This window comes from Heteronotia binoei, chromosome 12, assembly GCF_032191835.1.
Source record: "Heteronotia binoei isolate CCM8104 ecotype False Entrance Well chromosome 12, APGP_CSIRO_Hbin_v1, whole genome shotgun sequence".
Classification (NCBI taxonomy): domain Eukaryota; kingdom Metazoa; phylum Chordata; class Lepidosauria; order Squamata; family Gekkonidae; genus Heteronotia; species Heteronotia binoei.
Genome location: NC_083234.1, coordinates 75470688 through 75489871, shown reverse-complemented (window position 1 = coordinate 75489871; position 19184 = coordinate 75470688). Strand labels below are relative to the sequence as shown.

The 19184-nt window shown below is 51.5% G+C and overlaps 1 protein-coding gene across 1 annotated transcript in view; it reads right to left on the bottom strand.

Moving 5' to 3' along the window:
- Positions 1-2129: 2129 nt before the first annotated feature.
- The window catches only part of LOC132580435 (serine/threonine-protein phosphatase 2A activator), a 60301-nt gene continuing 43246 nt past the window's right edge, over positions 2130-19184 (bottom strand). The window contains exons 9-10 of the mRNA XM_060251231.1: positions 7875-7982; positions 2130-2603 (exon numbers count right to left, since the gene is read on the bottom strand). Of these exons, the coding sequence (XP_060107214.1) occupies positions 2529-2603; positions 7875-7982 (183 nt within the window). The 3' untranslated portion in view covers positions 2130-2528. The remainder of the gene's footprint in view (positions 2604-7874; positions 7983-19184) is intronic.

The window sequence follows — 19184 nt, the reverse complement described above, 5'->3', positions numbered from 1 at the left end:
CACAAGATTTCGGACACAGGCTGGTCGCTACATGTAACGCATGGAGGCAGAGGACGAAGACGGCCGCAGTGTATGCGCAGGAGCTAAGGAGCCAGATTCTGAGCAGACAAGAGTCACGTTCTCCCCACCCCACCCTGAGCTGGCAAGGCAAGGAGACGGCAGAGACCTGAGGCAGTAGAACACGCTGCTCCACTTCAGACGGCAGGGAAAGGATCACCATTTTGAAAGACTCCACTTTGAGGAAGGGGGAAAGAAACCTCCCCGCAAGCAGAAAACCAGCACAGCAAGCAAAGAGGAAAAGTAGAGCTGCTGAGCTAGCTTTCTGTCTGCACAGAGGTGTTTGTGTGAACGGGAGCTTCCACGCTGGAGGCCACCGACTGCAGTCGCAAGTGATGCAAGCTGCTTCAGTCCCCTGCATGTGCCAACAAGGGGGGAGGGGAGAAGACCCAATCCAGCCCTGCCGCCCCCCCATTTCCTTGGGATGCAATGTACTCACTCCTCCCAAATGCAGGCGAAGACAGGATAGGCAGGGGCAAAAGCCGATGCCCAAACCAGAAGCTCAACGTGACACTATGAACTCCTGTCAAGCTTGGACTTAGGAGAGACGTAGGCAAACTCAAGCAAGTCTTTGCCGCCTGGCTTTGCAGCAACCTTTCTAGCGATCCCTTTCTACCTGTCACTGCCAGGAATCAGAGGTCTCCGGCGTTACCTTACAGTTAAGGGAGAAAAAAACAATAGTCCAGATTTGTCCACACCTTGCCGTGGTGGTCCAGATATCCTCCAGAGGGTTTTTGTCAAGGTTTGCCTCCCTGAGGACTAGGTCCTTTAAAACCGGCCTAGATAAATTTACGAGTTGCCAACCGCACCTGCAAGGGGCTCCATTCTTGTGCTTTTGTAGGCCCAGGCAGGCTACAGACCCCAAAGGCAGGATGTCACATCTGGCTGGAGAGGAAGTGCACCTGGATGGGGGACTTGCGCTTTTCAGGTTGGAAAGGAACACGCAACGGCACGCGGCACCTCGAGGTCACAACAGGCTGCCAGGGAAGGGGTTTGTCTAACTGACTCATCAGAATCCCATTTTATCTCTGGGGCTGAATCTCGTCCTTTCCATCGCAGCCTACTGTACAGGCAGAGTTGCAAGGATCCTTTATGAGTGGATCCTGAGCAGAGAGGCGCGACAGCTGAACGAGCTGAACCGTTGGATCAAGACGCGTATTCCAGAGACGCCCGAGATTACTGAGCGCTAAGAAGCTGGCCAGAAAGACAGAGAGCTTGGTTGGCTTTTTCTGGCTTCAAGAGATGATAAATGCCTCTATAGATGGCTTGGCTATTTGGGGCGGGGGGGGGGGGGGAGGGAAATATGAGGTTGTTTTTAAAAAAAAAAAAAGGGAATGTTACCAGAAATCTCAGAACGAGCATCAGCGGCCGTTCTGAAAGTTTTAGCTCCTATCATCCAAAGTTGATATATATGCCAAGCCAGAAATGGGGAGGTTTTTAGAGGCCAGGAAAAAGGGAGGAGGGTGCACTCGTCCTGCTCTGATCCTGGCTGAGATGAGGTGGGAGGATCGCGGGCATGAGCTGAGAGAGAGACAGAGACAGAGACAGAAAGAGAGAGAGAGACAGACAGAGAGAGAGAGACAGAGAGGAATAGAAAGAATCTGATCCACCACCAGCCTCGTATAACTGATGTCACAGCACGGGGTACCCCATCAGTCTCCACCCACATCTGGACAGTTCGCAGGCAAGGCTGCAGGGCTCGTCTACCACGCACACACAGATGACACACAGGAAGACAGCTGTGCTTGCGTAGCCTCAACTCTCCGGCCTCTTGCACACGAGTCTCTAGCTGGATTCTTTCCATTGGCTGGAGGATCCCACCCCCTATGGGAAACCTACGATATGCAGTCGCCCCCTTAGCACTGATTCCCTCCTGCCTCCCTCCGGTAAGTCCAAAGAAAGAAACTTCGGTCAAGGAGGCTACCGACAAGGGGGCTGCAAGACAAAACGTCCAGTTGGCCCTTAACAGTCTGAAATACTCTTGTACCGTCTTTATGCCCCCTCCGCCCCGCAAAGTCCAGCCTTCCAGCGGATTCAAGGAAAACAAAGCCAAAAGCCACACACGCACCCTGAACAGTCTTAGCGCTACACGCCTCGCCCCTCCATTTAAAGCACTTGTATTTCCCCCCAGAGCTGTCTACAGCAGGCCTTCGAAAATAAAACACAAGCGGCGAGAGGCTGAACATGCTGGGGACGGAGGGGGGTTCCGCAGGGAGGTGCAGCGAGGAACACGGTGCCGGATTGTCATGGTCCAAGGTCACTCAGAGATCTTGCATTTTAACGGGGTCCCCCCCCCCCTTCCATGCGAGATCCTCAAGTGCTTCTTCCCCACCTCGTCCTGCCCCATATGCTAACACGAGGTAACCCACAGGAAAGAAGGGGCTGTGGGGGTGGCAAGGTGGGGGTTAAGGGAGGAGAAGAGCGCCGGCTGCGGCCCGCTTTCTCTGCGCCTCGTCCCCGAAACGGCCTCCTTAAGATGTGACAGGCTGGATGGGAAGCAGGCTGCCAAACTTGAAGTGCTGGATCACAGGAAACTTTTCCAGGCACTGGAAAGAAAGAGGAGGAAGGCAGGGTTAAAAAAGAGCACTGATAAAAGCGGCATTGTCACCAATCCTCCCTCTAAGCTGTGGAGTCTTGGGAGCAAAAATTCTATGTTGTGAGTTACTGGCATTAATGTTGTGAGCTGCTGCATAAATTAGTTTGCTCTGGGGCCATCTTTCCTGAGAGGAGGAGGAGGAAGAAGAAGAAGGAAGAAGAAGACGACTGCAGATTTATACCCCACTCTTCTCTCTGAATCAGAGACTCTGAACGGCTTACTATCTCCTTTACCTTCCTGCCCCACAACAGACACCTTGTGAGGTGGGTGGGGCTGAGGTCTCTCACACCAGCTGCCCTTTCAAGGACAACCTCTGCCAGAGCTATGGCTGACCCAAGGCCATTCCAGCAGCTGCAAGTGGAGGAGGGGGGAATCAAACCCGGTTATCCCAGATAAGAGTCCGCACACTTCACCACGACACCAGACTGGCTCTTTAACCACTACACCAAACTGGCTCTCACAAAAATGTGTGAGCTTGAGGCTAAAAAACTGAACTAGCTCACACAAACTCAGCTTAGAGGGAACACAGATTATCACCCCTACCCTCTTTCCTAAACCCACCACTGGGTGCTGTGAGCCTTTCGATCTTTGCTCATCACCACCAGATCCTCCCCTTCTGTCACACAGCAGGGGCCTGGGAGGGCCTTCTACTGGCTGCCATCACTCTGGTCAGGGTCTGCATGGGAGGGCCCCGGGGCACCCAACCATCCTTATTAATAAATACCTCTTAACTGGGACCTAGGAGACGTGGGGACCCAAGCAGTATAACAACAGTTTATTTACAGTGCTCAAATAATAAGTGGGTAAAAACAGTGAAATATATATACAGCAAGGAAAGGAAAGGTTTCCGACTCTGGGGTGACGTTACTTTCACAACGTTTTCATGGCAGACTTTTTACGGGGTGGTTTGCCATTGCCTTCCCCAGTCCTCTACACTTCCCCCACCCCCCACAGCAAGCTGGGGACTCATTTTACCCACCTCGGAAGGATGGAAGACTGAGTTAACCTTGAGCCGGCTACCTGAAAACCCAGCTACTGCCGGGGATCGAACTCAGATCGTGAGCAGAGCTTAGGACTAGGCTTGCCAATCCCCAGCGGGGGTTCTTCCGCTTTCCCAGACTCCTTCCCGCCCCCAGTCAGCTAGCTGGCGGGGGGAAGCCCCGCCCCCAGAGGACCTGTGCTTTTCCTCCTCCGGAGGCTTCAGTCTCCGATTGAAAGGCTTCCTCTTGGGTTGGTGTGTCTGTGTACTTTGAAGTTGGCAGCAACTCGTGAGTAGAGGGGCCAATCCCTCGCTTCAGAATCACCAGAAATGAGGTGGGGGGGAGGGAAACGTCTGCTGAGCACTTCATTATTCCCTAGGTGGAAATTGAATCTCATAGGGTATAATGGAGAATTGATCTGGAGGTTTCGGGGGCTCTGGGGGAGCTGTTTTTTGAGGTAGAGGCACCAATTTTTCAGTATAGTATCTAGTGCCTCTCCCCAAAGTACCCCCATGTTTCAAAACGATTGGACCAGGGGGTCCAATTCTATGAGCCCCAAAAGGAGGTGCCCCTATCCTTCATTATTTCCTATGGAAGGAAAACATTTAAAAAGGTGTGCTGTTCCTTTAAATGTGCTGGCCAGAACTCCCTTGGAGTTCAATTATGCTTGTCACACCCTTGTTCCTGGCTCCACGCCCAATGTCTCCTGGCTCCACCCCCAAAGTCCCCAGATATTTCTTGGACTTGGCAACCCTACTTAGGACTGCAGTACTGCAGCTTTAACACTCTGCACCACGGGGCTCTTATATACGGCAAAGGTAGGTGCAAATAAACAGAAGCCCTGATGCAACTAACTAGACATTCCCTACTCTAAAACCAAACTCACCACCTCCCTTGGGTGAGGGATCTCTTCCCAGCTGCAAGCTCTCCAGACTACAGCCTGCCTCCAGCGTAGCCTTCTAGACAAAACCTCTCAGCCTGCAGCCTCTCCAGGAAAGAACACACCCTGTCTGTGCTTGGCCCTTTTATGCTCTCCTCCCAGGTCCCACCCCTCTCTGGGTTAGTTTCCCTCCAAACCCTTGTCACCCAATGAGAGGGACAGAGGGGATCCTGGGAGATGTAGGCTTTCTTTAGTAACTCCTAGGCAGGCTTCTCTGGAGCCTGTAGGCCTCACTAGGCCCAGGATCACGACACTTTCCCGATCTCAGATCTTTCAATTTGGAATGCTGCAGAATTTATCCCACTTGGACGAGGAAGCCGTCGAGACCCTTTGCTTTCACTTGGCCAGGAGGAAAGCGTTTTGGAAAAGTGTCGCCAATGCAAAGCGACCAACCATTTGGGCACGTGTTATGGATGCAGCTGCAAAAAAGGTCAACCTGCTCGGAGTCAGAAAGAAAGATAAATTGTTTGCACGGATTAGTCTGGTGGCTGAAAGGGCAAAGGGGACAAAGAGGAGCTGAGCAAAGCTGCAAGCGGAAAGGTCCAGATGAGGCCTTAGAAGGGATGCCGTCCAGAACAGAAGAAATGCAGGATGCCGAGCGTGAAGAGGAAGGGTGGGAGGAGGAAACAGGAGAGCATCTGGCTGAGAAAGGGCAGCTCCAGAAACATGCTTAGCCCTTTGGCCTGTTCCTGAGTCAGCTCAATATCCCCACTGCTCTCCCTTTTCCTCTGGCTTCACAGTCACGACCAGAGCAACAGACTTTGACGCTTTTGACGCTTTGCACTTACATACCCAGACCAATCCTTCTGAGCCTGCAGGTAACCCTTATTTTATTCCTGGTTCCTGCGCCCAACTCAAAGGGTTGGCTTTGACCTTGGCCTGAGGGCTTGTCCACCCAAGACATGTCCAGTGTTCCCTCGAAGCTGCGGAGTCTTGTGAGCAAAAATTCTACTTCGTGAGCCACTGGCATTACACTTGGGAGCGGCTGATTACATCAGTTTGCTCTGGGGCCATTTTTCCTGCGCTAAGACAAAAATGTGTGAGCCGGAAGCTAAAAAACTGTGAGCTAGCTCACATTAATTCAGCTTGGAGGGAAGGAACGCTGCCTGTGCCACAAGTCATCTGCTGGTCCCGCTCACCTCACACGCACCTTTGGGGAACCCACAAAAGCACTCCATTGTTCGCTGCAGCTCGGGGGTGCCGCTCAAAGGGATGGATGAACATGAGAACATCAGAAAAGCCATGTCGGTTCAGGTCAGTGGCCCACCCAGTTCAACATTCTGTGTCACACAATGGCCAAAAAAACCAGGCACCATCAGGATTTCCACCAGTGGGGCCAGGACACTAGAAGCCCTCCCACTGTTGCCCCTCCCAAGCACCAAGAATACAGAGCATCCTTGCCCCAGACAGAGAGTTCCAACAATACCCTGTGGCTAGCAGCCACTGATGGACCTCTGCTCCAGATGTTTATCCAATCCTCTCTTGAAGCTGGCTGTGCTTGCAGCCGCCACTACCTCCTGTAGCAGTGAATTCCACGTGTTAATCACCCTTTGGATGAAAAAGGACTTCCTTTTATCCGTTCTAACCCAACGACTTCTGCCTTCTCTCCCGCACTGTTTTCCAGAGTGGCAAAGGCCATGGGATGGCCGTGTTTGTCCCCATCGTGTGAATGAGCCTGACCTGACTCACGACACATCTCAAGCAGACAAGCCCTCCGGGACACTGAGAGTGATAAAGGGGAGTCTCCCCCCACGGGACCCCAAGGGATGGGAGGAGAAGAAAGAAGCCAGGGCTTGTGGCTTGAAGACTTCGAGCCCCCACCGTCAGCGGGGCTAGAAGGAGCAAAGGCAGTCGCTGATGCTCCTTCTGCTGTGCCGGGAATAATAATAATAATAAGGTATTGGATTTATATCCCGCCCTCCACTCCGAAGAGTCTCAGAGCGGCTCACAATCTCCTTTACCTTCCTCCCCCACAACAGACACCCTGTGAGGTAGATGAAGATATTGGATTTATATCCCGCCCTCCACTCCGAAGAGTCTCAGAGGGGCTCACAATCTCCTTTATCTCCCTCCCCCACAACAGACACCCTGTGAGGTAGATGAAGATATTGGATTTATATCCCGTCCTCCACTCCGAAGAGTCTCAGAGGGGCTCACAATCTCCTTTCCCTTCCTCCCCCACAACAGACACCCTGTGAGGTAGATGAAGATATTGGATTTATATCCCGCCCTCCACTCCGAAGAGTCTCAGAGGGGCTCACAATCTCCTTTATCTCCCTCCCCCACAACAGACACCCTGTGAGGTAGATGAAGATATTGGATTTATATCCCGCCCTCCACTCCGAAGAGTCTCAGAGGGGCTCACAATCTCCTTTATCTCCCTCCCCCACAACAGACACCCTGTGAGGTAGATGAAGATATTGGATTTATATCCCGCCCTCCACTCCGAAGAGTCTCAGAGGGGCTCACAATCTCCTTTCCCTTCCTCCCCCACAACAGACACCCTGTGAGGTAGATGAAGATATTGGATTTATATCCCGCCCTCCACTCCAAAGAGTCTCAGAGCGGTTCACAATCTCCTTTCCCTTCCTCCCCCACAACAGACACCCTGTGAGGTAGATGAAGATATTGGATTTATATCCCGCCCTCCAATCCAAAGAGTCTCAGAGCGGCTCACAATCTCCTTTCCCTTCCTCCCCCACAACAGACACCCTGTGAGGTAGATGAAGATATTGGATTTATATCCCGCCCTCCAATCCAAAGAGTCTCAGAGCGGCTCACAATCTCCTTTCCCTTCCTCCCCCACAACAGACACCCTGTGAGGTAGATGAAGATATTGGATTTATATCCCGCCCTCCACTCCGAAGAGTCTCAGAGCGGCTCACAATCTCCTTTCCCTTCCTCCCCCACAACAGACACCCTGTGAGGTGGGTGGGGCTGAGAGGGCTCTCACAGCAGCTGCCCTCTCAAGGACAACCTCTGCCAGAGCTATGGCTGACCCAAGGCCATGCTAGCAGGTGCAAGTGGAGGAGTGGGGAATCAAACCCGGTTCTCCCAGATAAGAGTCCGCACACTTCACCACTACACCAAACTTTCTCTCCAAGCCTCTCTTAAAACTCTCCTTGAACTCACCTTTGCATAAGTCCTCAGCCTCTCTTAAAACTCTGCTTGAACTGACCTTTGCATTTGTGCGTGTGCATGCTTCATTGCCGTAAGCCGTGGGTTGAAAAACAGAATTGAAAAAAAAAAACCACACCAAACAATAAACATTTTAAAAGAAACGGTGTGCCTATTCACTCACCTCAGCTTTATACATGCGGATGAGGCCCTGGTTGACTTTGGACCAGGAAGGGACTGCGCTGATGTTCCACAGCTGGTTGGAGTGCTCCGCGAAGGGGCCAGTCTTCATCTGGAAGGCGGAAGGGAAGAGCACACAGGGAGGAGGGAAGTTAGGCGGCAGCGACAGGATGGTGCAAAGAACAGGGGAAAGACCCAGGGCGGGGTGCAGGGGGAAGACTTTCCCCACTTCCTGCTCCCAACTGAACTCCTTGGCCTTGGGGTATCGGGGCATATTTAGGATGCTTTATGGTCCTGCCCTTCCTTCGAGGAGAGCTCGATTTGCATAGTTCCCTTTCCCGTTTTTATTCTGTTAAATAGCGGGTCTGGGTTGCAGCGATCAAAGCTCTTTATCGAGGGAACAGCCTGGCAACGGTTAGACTAAGACTGGGAAACTGGGCCCACGGGGCCAACTATATACAAGCCAGAGTTCCCGCGCTAGAACGGCATTGGCCAGGTCACGGGACGGAGACAGTTCCAGTCACTCTCATAGATGACCTTATGCGACATCTGGATCAGGGCAGCTCTGCAGTGCTGTTGTTATTAGACCTTCAAGAGGAGGTTAGATAAAAATATGGAGCAGAGGTCCATCAGTGGCTATTAGCCACAGTGTCTGTGTGTGTGTGTATATATATATTTGGCCGCTGTGTGACACAGAATGTTGGACTGGATGGGCCATTGGCCTGATCTAACATGGCTTCTCTTATGTTCTTATGTGACACAGAATGTTGGACTGGATGGGCCATTGGCCTGATCTAACATGGCTTCTCTTATGTTCTTATGACCTGTCAGCCGCTTTTGACATGGTTGACCATCAGCTGCTGACTAGCCGCCTTGCCGATGTGGGGATTCAGGGATCTGCCTTACAGTGGCTGACCTCCTTTCTGCAAGATCGGGGACAAAGGGTGGTGATAGGGGAGGAAACATCCCAGAGGCACTCTCTTAGTTGTGGGGTGCCGCAGGGAGCGGTCCTATCCCCGATGCTATTTAATATCTATATGCACCCTCTTGCCCAGATCGTCAGGAGGTACGGACTGGGTTGCCATCAATATGCGGATGACACCCAGCTCTACCTATTGATGGGTGGCCAGTCTGACTGTACCCTGGAAAATCTAGACCTGGCGTTACAAGCCGTGGCTTCTTGGCTCAGACTGAGTTGGCTGAAATTGAATCCGACGAAGACGGAGGTTCTCTACCTGGGTCGGGGCGGTCCGGGGAGAGAGATCCAGCTGCCGGCCCTTGACGGGGTACCACTGATACCGGTCCCTAAGGTCCCTACAGCTTAGGCGTGCTCCTTGAGTCCTCCCTTACAATGGAGGCTCAGGTGGCAGACACTGTTGGATCTGCCTTTTTTCATCTTCGGCAAGTGCGGCAGCTGGCCCCTTACCTGGAGCGCAACGACTTAGCGACGGTAATCCATGCTACGGTCACCTCAAGAATAGATCACTGTAATGCTCTCTACATGGGGCTACCCTTGACGCTAACCCGGAGACTACAACTAGTGCAGAACGCTGCGGCACGGCTGTTAATGGGGCTGTCACGACGGGAGCACATTCAGCCAGTGCTGAGAGAGCTGCACTGGCTGCCTGTTGTGTTCCGAGTTCGCTTCAAGGTGTTGGTATTAACCTTTAAAGCCCTCTATGGTCAGGGACCTGCCTATCTATGGGACCGCCTTTCCCCATATATCCCGCAGAGAGCACTGCGATCAGGGACAAAAAATCTGCTGTCTGCCCCTGGCCCAAAAGAAGCCAGGCTATGTATAACAAGATCCAGGGCTTTTTCGGTGGCAGCACCAGAACTTTGGAACACCCTCCCAGAAGCTATAAGGGCCCTGCGGGATTTGTCTGCGTTCCGCAGGGCCTGTAAGACCGAATTGTTTAAACAGGCTTTTGCGGTTTGATTGAAAAAAGGCTGCCACCGGACATCCTACAGAATGCTGGCGATCTTGGTCGAGAAGTCAATACCGCCTATATTGGACTGAAACAGGGCTATAGAATGGTTTTAAAATTGATATAAGTAAATTATGGTTTTATATGTTTTATTGAATTGATTGTTTTTATGATGTTGTAAGCCGTCCTGAGTCCACTTGCGGAGAGGGCGGGATATAAATGGAAAGTAATAAATAAATAAATAAATAAATAAATAAATAAATAAATAAATAAATAAATAAATTGGGTCATTCGAACCAGCAGGGGGCTGGCGATTGGACCGGGGAAGCAGAGATTTGGATCCTGCTTCCCAGGAGCTTTGAGAGGACCGTGACTGGCCCAAGGTCACACCACCAGCTGCACATGAAGGAATGGGGACTCAAACCCGGCTCTCCAGATCAGGGTCCGCCACTCTTAACCGCTACAGCAAAGAGCCCCTGGGAGCTGCCCAGCCACGCCAACTGGGCCACTGTGCATCTCAGAGCGGCCTGCAATGCCGCAACTCCGTGGCAGATGCTTTAGGGTTCCTCTACAGGCGACACGACATGCAACGGGGGCCTCAGAAGTGCAGCACCTGAGAAAGCGAGACAGAGACAGGGCATCGCAGTGCAGAAGCAGACGGATAGGATAGTCACGGAGCTTGCTTTTCTTTGGGGCAAGGGCATTGTTCTTATTCTATTTTACACAGTTAGGAGCCCTGGCATACACATGCAAAATATTTTTTTTAAACTGCACACGCAGAGCCACTTTAGCTGTTTGTGTAAATGATGTCCGTATGCTGAAGGAATTGCATATATTCAATACCACCCTCATCCTTATGTTTTGTGCGATGATAAAAGATTCAGTTGTGTACAAAAGAAAACGGGGATGAGTGTAAAGGTGTGACACACCCCACACAGCAGCACAAGATCACAGACATCCGACACATCAGCATTTGCAGGGATCTATACTGGCTTTTCACATGTACACCTCACAGTGCAATCTGATTTTGCGACACGTGTTGGAAACACAGCCTGCAGAGAATGAACATGTGGTGTCCAGGGCTTTTTTTTTTTAGCAGGAACGCACAGGAATGCAGCACTGGCTGGCTTGGTGTCAGTGGGAGTGGCTTAATATGCAAATCAGTTCCTCCTGGGCTTTTTACTTCAAAAAAGCCCTGTGCGAAACAATGGTGGCATCAGAGGGAGTGGCCTAATATGCAAATTAGTTCCTGTTGAGCTTTTCCTACCCCCCTTCCCCCAAAAAGCCCTGTTGATGTCCAAAATAGAAGTAAAGCCTAAACGCTTGCGGGTAGGGTGGGGAGAAATCCATTTCTGAGAACATTTCTGGTGGTGCAGAAACGACGTCTGGACACACCCGAAGAAGTAAAACCCTGTTCTCGACACAAGGAAGAAATACAGCTCAACTCGCTGAGGGAAGTTTCCATGATGTCATTCAACCACAAGGCTGAAGACTCTCTAAAGAGGAACTCTGGGAAAACAAGGCTCACTGGATGACCCAGCTAGAAGCTCATGAGTTGGAAAATAACTGGCTTACTTTGCTTCCTCTGCCTGTTCTTGTAGCAGGAACCCATACATTCACAGGCACCCTGGGAAACCAGAGGCCGAACATTTCCAGTGGCATTTTTAAGAGCAACAAGAAGACGACCATAGATTTATACCCTGCCCTCCACTCCGAATCTCAGAGTGGTTCATAATCTCCTTTCCCTTCCTCCCCCACAACAGACACCCTGTGAGGTAGATGGAGATATTGGATTTATATCCCGCCCTCCACTCCGAAGAGTCTCAGAGCAGCTCACAATCTCCTTTACCTTCCTCCCCCACAACAGACACCCTGTGAGGTAGATGGAGATATTGGATTTATATCCCGCCCTCCACTCCGAAGAGTCTCAGAGCGGCTCACAAGCTCCTTTCCCTTCCTCCCCCACAACAGACACCCTGTGAGGTAGATGGAGATATTGGATTTATATCCCGCCCTCCACTCCGAAGAGTCTCAGAGGGGCTCACAATCTCCTTTACCTTCCTCCCCCACAACAGACACCCTGTGAGGTAGATGGAGATATTGGATTTATATCCCGCCCTCCACTCCGAAGAGTCTCAGAGCGGCTCACAAGCTCCTTTCCCTTCCTCCCCCACAACAGACACCCTGTGAGGTAGATGGAGATATTGGATTTATATCCCGCCCTCCACTCCGAAGAGTCTCAGAGGGGCTCACAATCTCCTTTACCTTCCTCCCCCACAACAGACACCCTGTGAGGTAGATGGAGATATTGGATTTATATCCCGCCCTCCACTCCGAAGAGTCTCAGAGCGGCTCACAATCTCCTTTCCCTTCCTCCCCCACAACAGACACCCTGTGAGGTAGATGAAGATATTGGATTTATATCCCGCCCTCCACTCCGAAGAGTCTCAGAGCGGATCACAATCTCCTTTCCCTTCCTCCCCCACAACAGACACCCTGTGAGGTAGATGAAGATATTGGATTTATATCCCACCTTCCACTCCGAAGAGTCTCAGAGCGGATCACAATCTCCTTTCCCTTCCTCCCCCACAACAGACACCCTGTGAGGTAGATGAAGATATTGGATTTATATCCCACCTTCCACTCCGAAGAGTCTCAGAGGGGCTCACAATCTCCTTTCCCTTCCTCCCCCACAACAGACACCCTGTGAGGTAGATGAAGATATTGGATTTATATCCCGCCCTCCACTCTGAAGAGTCTCAGAGGGGCTCACAATCTCCTTTACCTTCCTCCCCCCACAACAGACACCCTGTGAGGTAGATGAAGATATTGGATTTATATCCCGCCCTCCACTCTGAAGAGTCTCAGAGGGGCTCACAATCTCCTTTACCTTCCTCCCCCCACAACAGACACCCTGTGAGGTAGATGAAGATATTGGATTTATATCCCGCCCTCCACTCCAAAGAGTCTCAGAGCGGCTCACAATCTCCTTTCCCTGCCTCCCCCACAACAGACACCCTGTGAGGTGGGTGGGGCTGAGAGGACTCTCACAGCAGCTGCCCTTTCAAGGACAACCTCTGCCAGAGCTATGGCTGACCCAAGGCCATTCCAGCAGGTGCAAGTGGAGGAGCGGGGAATCAAACCCGGTTCTCCCAGATAAGAGTCCGCACACTTCACCACTACGCCAAACTGGCGAACCATTTCCTCCTTCTGCCTCTGCCTTCAGTCACGCAAAGGCACTGGTGCACGCTCAGGAAGATCTCTTAGGTTATTAAGAGAGAAGAAACTGACTTGAAAGATGAAAGACCTTTTTTTTTGTTTAAGCGGGCGCTTTCAGACATAAACAGGAACTCCCTGAAAGGCACAGTGCAACTGACCCCAGAAGGACGCTGAGGTCTGCGTGTTCCCTCACCCTCCGCGTGATTTGCCGCGCCAGCAGCGCGGGGTCAGCATTGCCCGGCAGCTGCTAAGGTCCACCACCACCCCGGACTGCTGATAGCCGTCGCCACCTGCCCTCTCCATCTGGGGGACATCGCCGAGGCCTCTGGGGCGGTCTCTCTGATTTCCCTTGGGAGGGGCAGCAGCGGAGAACCGCTCTCTTTTGATCAATGCCGGCAAGAAGCAGCATAAAGGAACCACACGCCCGCCTGTCCGGGGAAGGAGTGTGCATGTGTGCAAGGAGGGGGCCAATGAAGAAGAAGAAGAAGAAGATAAAAGATATTGGATTTATATCCCGCCCTCCACTCCGAAGAGCCTCAGAGCGGCTCACAATCTCCTTTACCTTCCTCCCCCACAACAGACACCCTGTGAGGTAGATGAAGATATTGGATTTATATCCCGCCCTCCACTCCAAAGAGTCTCAGAGCGGCTCACAATCTCCTTTACCTTCCTCCCCCACAACAGACACCCTGTGAGGTAGATGAAGATATTGGATTTATATCCCGCCCTCCACTCCGAAGAGTCTCAGAGCGGCTCACAATCTCCTTTCCCTTCCTCCCCCACAACAGTCACTCTGTGAGGTAGATGAAGATATTGGATTTATATCCCGCCCTCCACTCTGAAGAGTCTCAGAGCGGCTCACAAGCTCCTTTCCCTCCACCCCCCCACAACAAACACCCTGTGAGGTAGATGAAGATATTGGATTTATATCCCGCCCTCCACTCCGAAGAGTCTCAGAGCGGCTCACAATCTCCTTTCCCTTCCTCCCCCACAACAGACACCCTGTGAGGTAGACGAAGATATTGGATTTATATCCCGCCCTCCACTCCGAAGAGTCTCAGAGCGGCTCACAATCTCCTTTCCCTTCCTCCCCCACAACAGACACCCTGTGAGGTAGATGAAGATATTGGATTTATATCCCGCCCTCCACTCCGAAGAGTCTCAGAGCGGCTCACAATCTCCTTTCCCTTCCCCCCCACAACAGACACCCTGTGAGGCAGATGAAGATATTGGATTTACATCCCGCCCTCCACTCCGAAGAGTCTCAGAGCGGCTCACAATCTCCTTTGCCTTCCTCCCCCACAACAGACACCCTGTGAGGTAGATGAAGATATTGGATTTATATCCCGCCCTCCACTCCGAAGAGTCTCAGAGCGGCTCACAATCTCCTTTACCTTCCTCCCCCACAACAGACACCCTGTGAGGTGGGTGGGGCTAGAGAGGGCTCTCACAGCAGCTGCCCTTTCAAGGACAACTCCTACCAGAACTATGGCTGACCCAAGGCCATGCTAGCAGGTGCAAGTGGAGGAGTGGGGAATCAAACCCAGTTCTCCCAGATAAGAGTCCGCACACCTAGACGAGGGCCCTCTAAGACAGGGGTGTCAAACATGTGACCCAGGTGCCAAATCAGGCCCCCAGAGGGCTCCTATCAGGTCACCGGGCAACTGGTGGTCATCTGCTTCTTTCTCCCGATTTCTTGCTTCATTCTGCATAACAGCGTGGCAAGGCAAAAGCTCTATTTTCTCCATTAGTTGAGGCTCCTCCCCCTCCTGGTCCCCTGGGGAGGGAGGGAAAGAGTCAGAGCTTCCTTTGCCCAGTTCTCTGGATCCCATGGGAGAAATACAAAGAAGGCACCTTTAAGACCAACAAGTGCTAATGTTTTAGGTTAGGAATTTTAAGTTAGGAAAAAAAAACCTTTAATTGTGTTGGTCTGTGTCCTTTAAAAAGTGTATATGTCTGCTACCTAATCTTAAATAGGTACACACACGGCCCGGCCCGACAAGGTCTCATTTATAGCAGATCCTGCCCTTATAACAAATTAGTTTGACACCCCTACTCCAAGACCTGGGGCAAGCCCCACTTTCTGCCTTCCAGTGCTGTAAGCGAATCACTGGCTTGCTGGCTTTCGCCGAACCGGTTTGCTTTGCGTTTCTCTCGCCCTGTCCAAGTTGGCTGCACTGCGAGGGTCTGCTCCGCAGCACCTGAGGAGGTGGGCTCTGGGCCAAGAGCACTCCATCAGATGGCTAGTCCTTAAGGACTCCAGTTTATTTTTGCTGCAACAGACCAACACAGCTGCCCCTCTGGAATGACGCAAGATGAAGCCTGGTGTCATAAGAACATAAGAGAAGCCATGTTGGATCAGGCCAATGGCCCATCCAGTCCAACATTCTGTGTCACATAAGAACATAAGAGAAGCCATGTTGGATCAGACCAATGGCCCCTCCAGTCCAACACTCTGTGTCACATAAGAACATCAGAGAAGCCATATTGGATCAGGCCAATGGCCCATCCAGTCCAACACTCTGTGTCACATAAGAACATCAGAGAAGCCATGTTGGATCAGGCCAAAGGCCCATCCAGTCCAACACTCTGTGTCACATAAGAACATCTGAGAAGCCATGTTGGATCAGGCCAATGGCCCATCCAGTCCAACACTCTGTGTCACATAAGAACATCAGAGAAGCCATGTTGGATCAGACCAATGGCCCCTCCAGTCCAACACTGTGTCACATAAGAACATCAGAGAAGCCATGTTGGGTCAGGCCAATGGCCCATCCAGTCCAACACTCTGTGTCACATAAGAACATCAGAGAAGCCATATTGGATCAGGCCAATGGCCCATCCAGTCCAACACTCTGTGTCACATAAGAACATAAGAGAAGCCATGTTGGATCAGGCCAATGGCCCATCCAGTCCAACACTCTGTGTCACATAAGAACATCAGAGAAGCCATGTTGGATCAGGCCAATGGCCCATCCAGTCCAACACTCTGTGTCACATAAGAACATCAGAGAAGCCATATTGGATCAGGCCAATGGCCCATCCAGTCCAACACTCTGTGTCACATAAGAACATCAGAGAAGCCATGTTGGATCAGGCCAATGGCCCATCCAGTCCAACACTCTGTGTCACATAAGAACATAAGAGAAGCCATGTTGGATCAGGCCAATGGCCCACCCAGTCCAACACTCTGTGTCACATAAGAACATCAGAGAAGCCATATTGGGTCAGGCCAATGGCCAATCCAGTCCAACACTCTGTGTCACATAAGAACATCAGAGAAGCCCTGTTGGATCAGGCCAATGGCCCATCCAGTCCAACACTCTGTGTCACATAAGAACATCAGAGAAGCCATGTTGGATCAGGCCAATGGCCCATCCAGTCCAACACTCTGTGTCACATAAGAACATCAGAGAAGCCCTGTTGGATCAGGCCAATGGCCCATCCAGTCCAACACTCTGTGTCACACAGTGGCCCAAAAAACCCCCAGGTGCCATCAGGAGGTGCATCAGTGGGACCAGGACACTAGAAGTTTTCACACTGTTGCCCCTACCAAGCACCAAGAATACAGAGCATCACTTGCCCCAGACACAGAGTTCCAGTGATAAGCTGTGGCTAATAGCCGCTGATGGACCTCTGCTCCATATGTTGATCCAATCCCCTCTTGAAGCTGGCTATGCTTGAAGCCGCCGCCACCTCCTGTGGCAGTGAATTCCACGTGTTCATCACCCTTTGGGGGAAGAAGGACTTCCTTTTATCAGTTCTAACCCGACTGCTCAGCAATTTCATCGAGTGCCCATGAGTCCTTGTATTGTGAGAAAGGGAGTTCTTGTATTGTGTCCCCACGGCAGATGAGGATGCAGAAGTGAAGAGCAATTTAGCTACCCTCATCCCACCACCACATGGCCCTGATCCGCAGAAGGTTAGTTGTGCCCAAGTTCCACTGAAGGCAATGGAGTAGGCTAGTTACACCTCACCCATGCTGCTTCTACGTCAATGGGACTTAGTGGCAACTATTAGCTGTCACATGCAAAACCCTTCGCTGCACTGGACCCTTATATCTGCAAGACCACCTCTCCCTCTATGCTTCAACCTGACAGCTTCACTCGTGGACAAAGGATCTTCTGCAGGTGCCAACCCATTAAGTGGGCAAAATCAACCACCGCCTTGTGGGATGGCCTGCCTGAGGGGGTCAAAAGACCCCCACTCTCCCGGCTTTCTGCCAACTATGCAAAACGGTACAAGATGCAGGCGACAGACTTGCAGTCAGTGTTCCCCCTGAGCTGAGTTAGCGTGAGCTAGCTCCCAGTTTTTTAGCCTCTGGCTCACCCATTTTTGCCTTAGCTCAGGAAAAATGGCCCCGGAGGCAAACGAATTCATGCAGGAGCTCACAGTTTTAATGCCAGCAGCTCACGACATTTAGAATTTTCACTCACAAGACTCCACAGCTTAGGGGGAATATTGCTTGCAGTGTGCTAAATGACTCACAAAGTTACTTAGAAAAACTATTCGGGACTGCGGTCTATATTACTGTGCGTTTAGCTTGCTGAAACTAGGATCTCGCTACGTAGTTTTTGCATAATTTAATGTGTCGTGTAAAGACTTCTGCTTTGCTTCAGTCCTGTTTTTAGACTTCTGGTTGGTTCTGCAACTCTAATCCAATTGCATTGTTCGTTGGCCCTCCAATCCTGTGGATTGTATCAACTCACTCCGCATAATCCACCTTGACTCCCAGGGAGAAAGGCGGCCTCTAAATAACATAAATAAAATAAATATGTCCTTTGGATTACGGAAGTCTCGGTAGCTGCTCCAAATTTAGGGATCTCTGGGAGATGCGCCAGAACATGCTAGGGAAGCAGCTCATGGGGCCACAGGATTTACAGTGCTATCCCAAACAAGAGATGTACCCATCTACGTCCATGGAGAGCCAGTTTGGTGTAGTGGTTAAGTGTGCGGTCTCTTATCTGGGAGAACCGGGTTTGATTTCCCACTCCTCCACCTGCAGCTGCAGCTGCTGGAATGGCCTTGGGTCAGCCATAGCTCTGGCAGGGGTTGTCCTTGAAAGGGCAGCTGCTGTGAGAGCCCTCTCCAGCCCCACCCACCTCACAGGGTGTCTGTTGTGGGGGAGGAAGGTATAGGAGATTGTGAGCCGCTCTGAGACTCTTCGGAGCGGAGGGCAGGATATAAATCCAATATCATCTTCTTCTTCTTCCATTCAAATTAGGGTTGCCAGACCCTCCAGTGGAAGTGGGGGTCCCCTGCCGTCAGGCCCCATCTCCCCGCCGCTGATCAGCTGGCCAGCAGGGAGAACTCACCTCAAAAAAGAGGGACGCCCAATGGACGTGCAGCGACGTGTCTACATCACTGCCCACGTGACTCGGAAGCGATGTCATCAGGTCAGGGACACAGGGGTAACGTTCTAGTATCTGGACAAAAACTCCATGGCAGAAGCCAAATGTATCATAGAGTTTTTGCCCAAATCCCAGAGTGTCCCCTGATGTCACTGTGTGATGATGTCGCTTCCTGATCATGTGGGCAGCAATGCAAGTCAGCTGGGCCTCTCTCCTGCTTCCATCCCCCCCTGGTTGCCAGGAGGGACCAGGCAACCCTCTTTGAAGTCGGTGGATTGAGAAGGGCACAGCTCTAGTCAGACTGCACTGTCAGTCAGGCAGGCCATCCCACAAGGCGGTGGTTGATTTTGCCCACTTAATGGGTTGGCACCTGCAGAAGATCCTTTGTCCATGAGTGAAGCTGTCAGGTTGAAGCATAGAGGGAGAGGTGGTCTTGCAGATATAAGGGTCCAGTGCAACGAAGGGTTTTGCACGTGACAGCTAATAGTTGCCACTAAGTCCCATTGACTTAGAAGCGGCATGGGTGAGGTGGAACTAGCCTACTCCATTGCCTTCAGTGGAACTTGGGCACAACTAACCTTCTGCAGATCAGGGCCATGTGGTGGTGGGATGAGGGTAGCTAAATTGCTCTTCACTTCTGCATCCTCATCTGCCGTGGGGACACAATACAAGAACTCCCTTTCTCACAATACAAGGACTCATGGGCACTCGATGAAATTGCTGAGCAGTCGGGTTAGAACTGATAAAAGGAAGTCCTTCTTCCCCCTAAGTGAAAATGTTTTTGATTGAAAAGACAAGCCCAGTTCGAGGGCATCA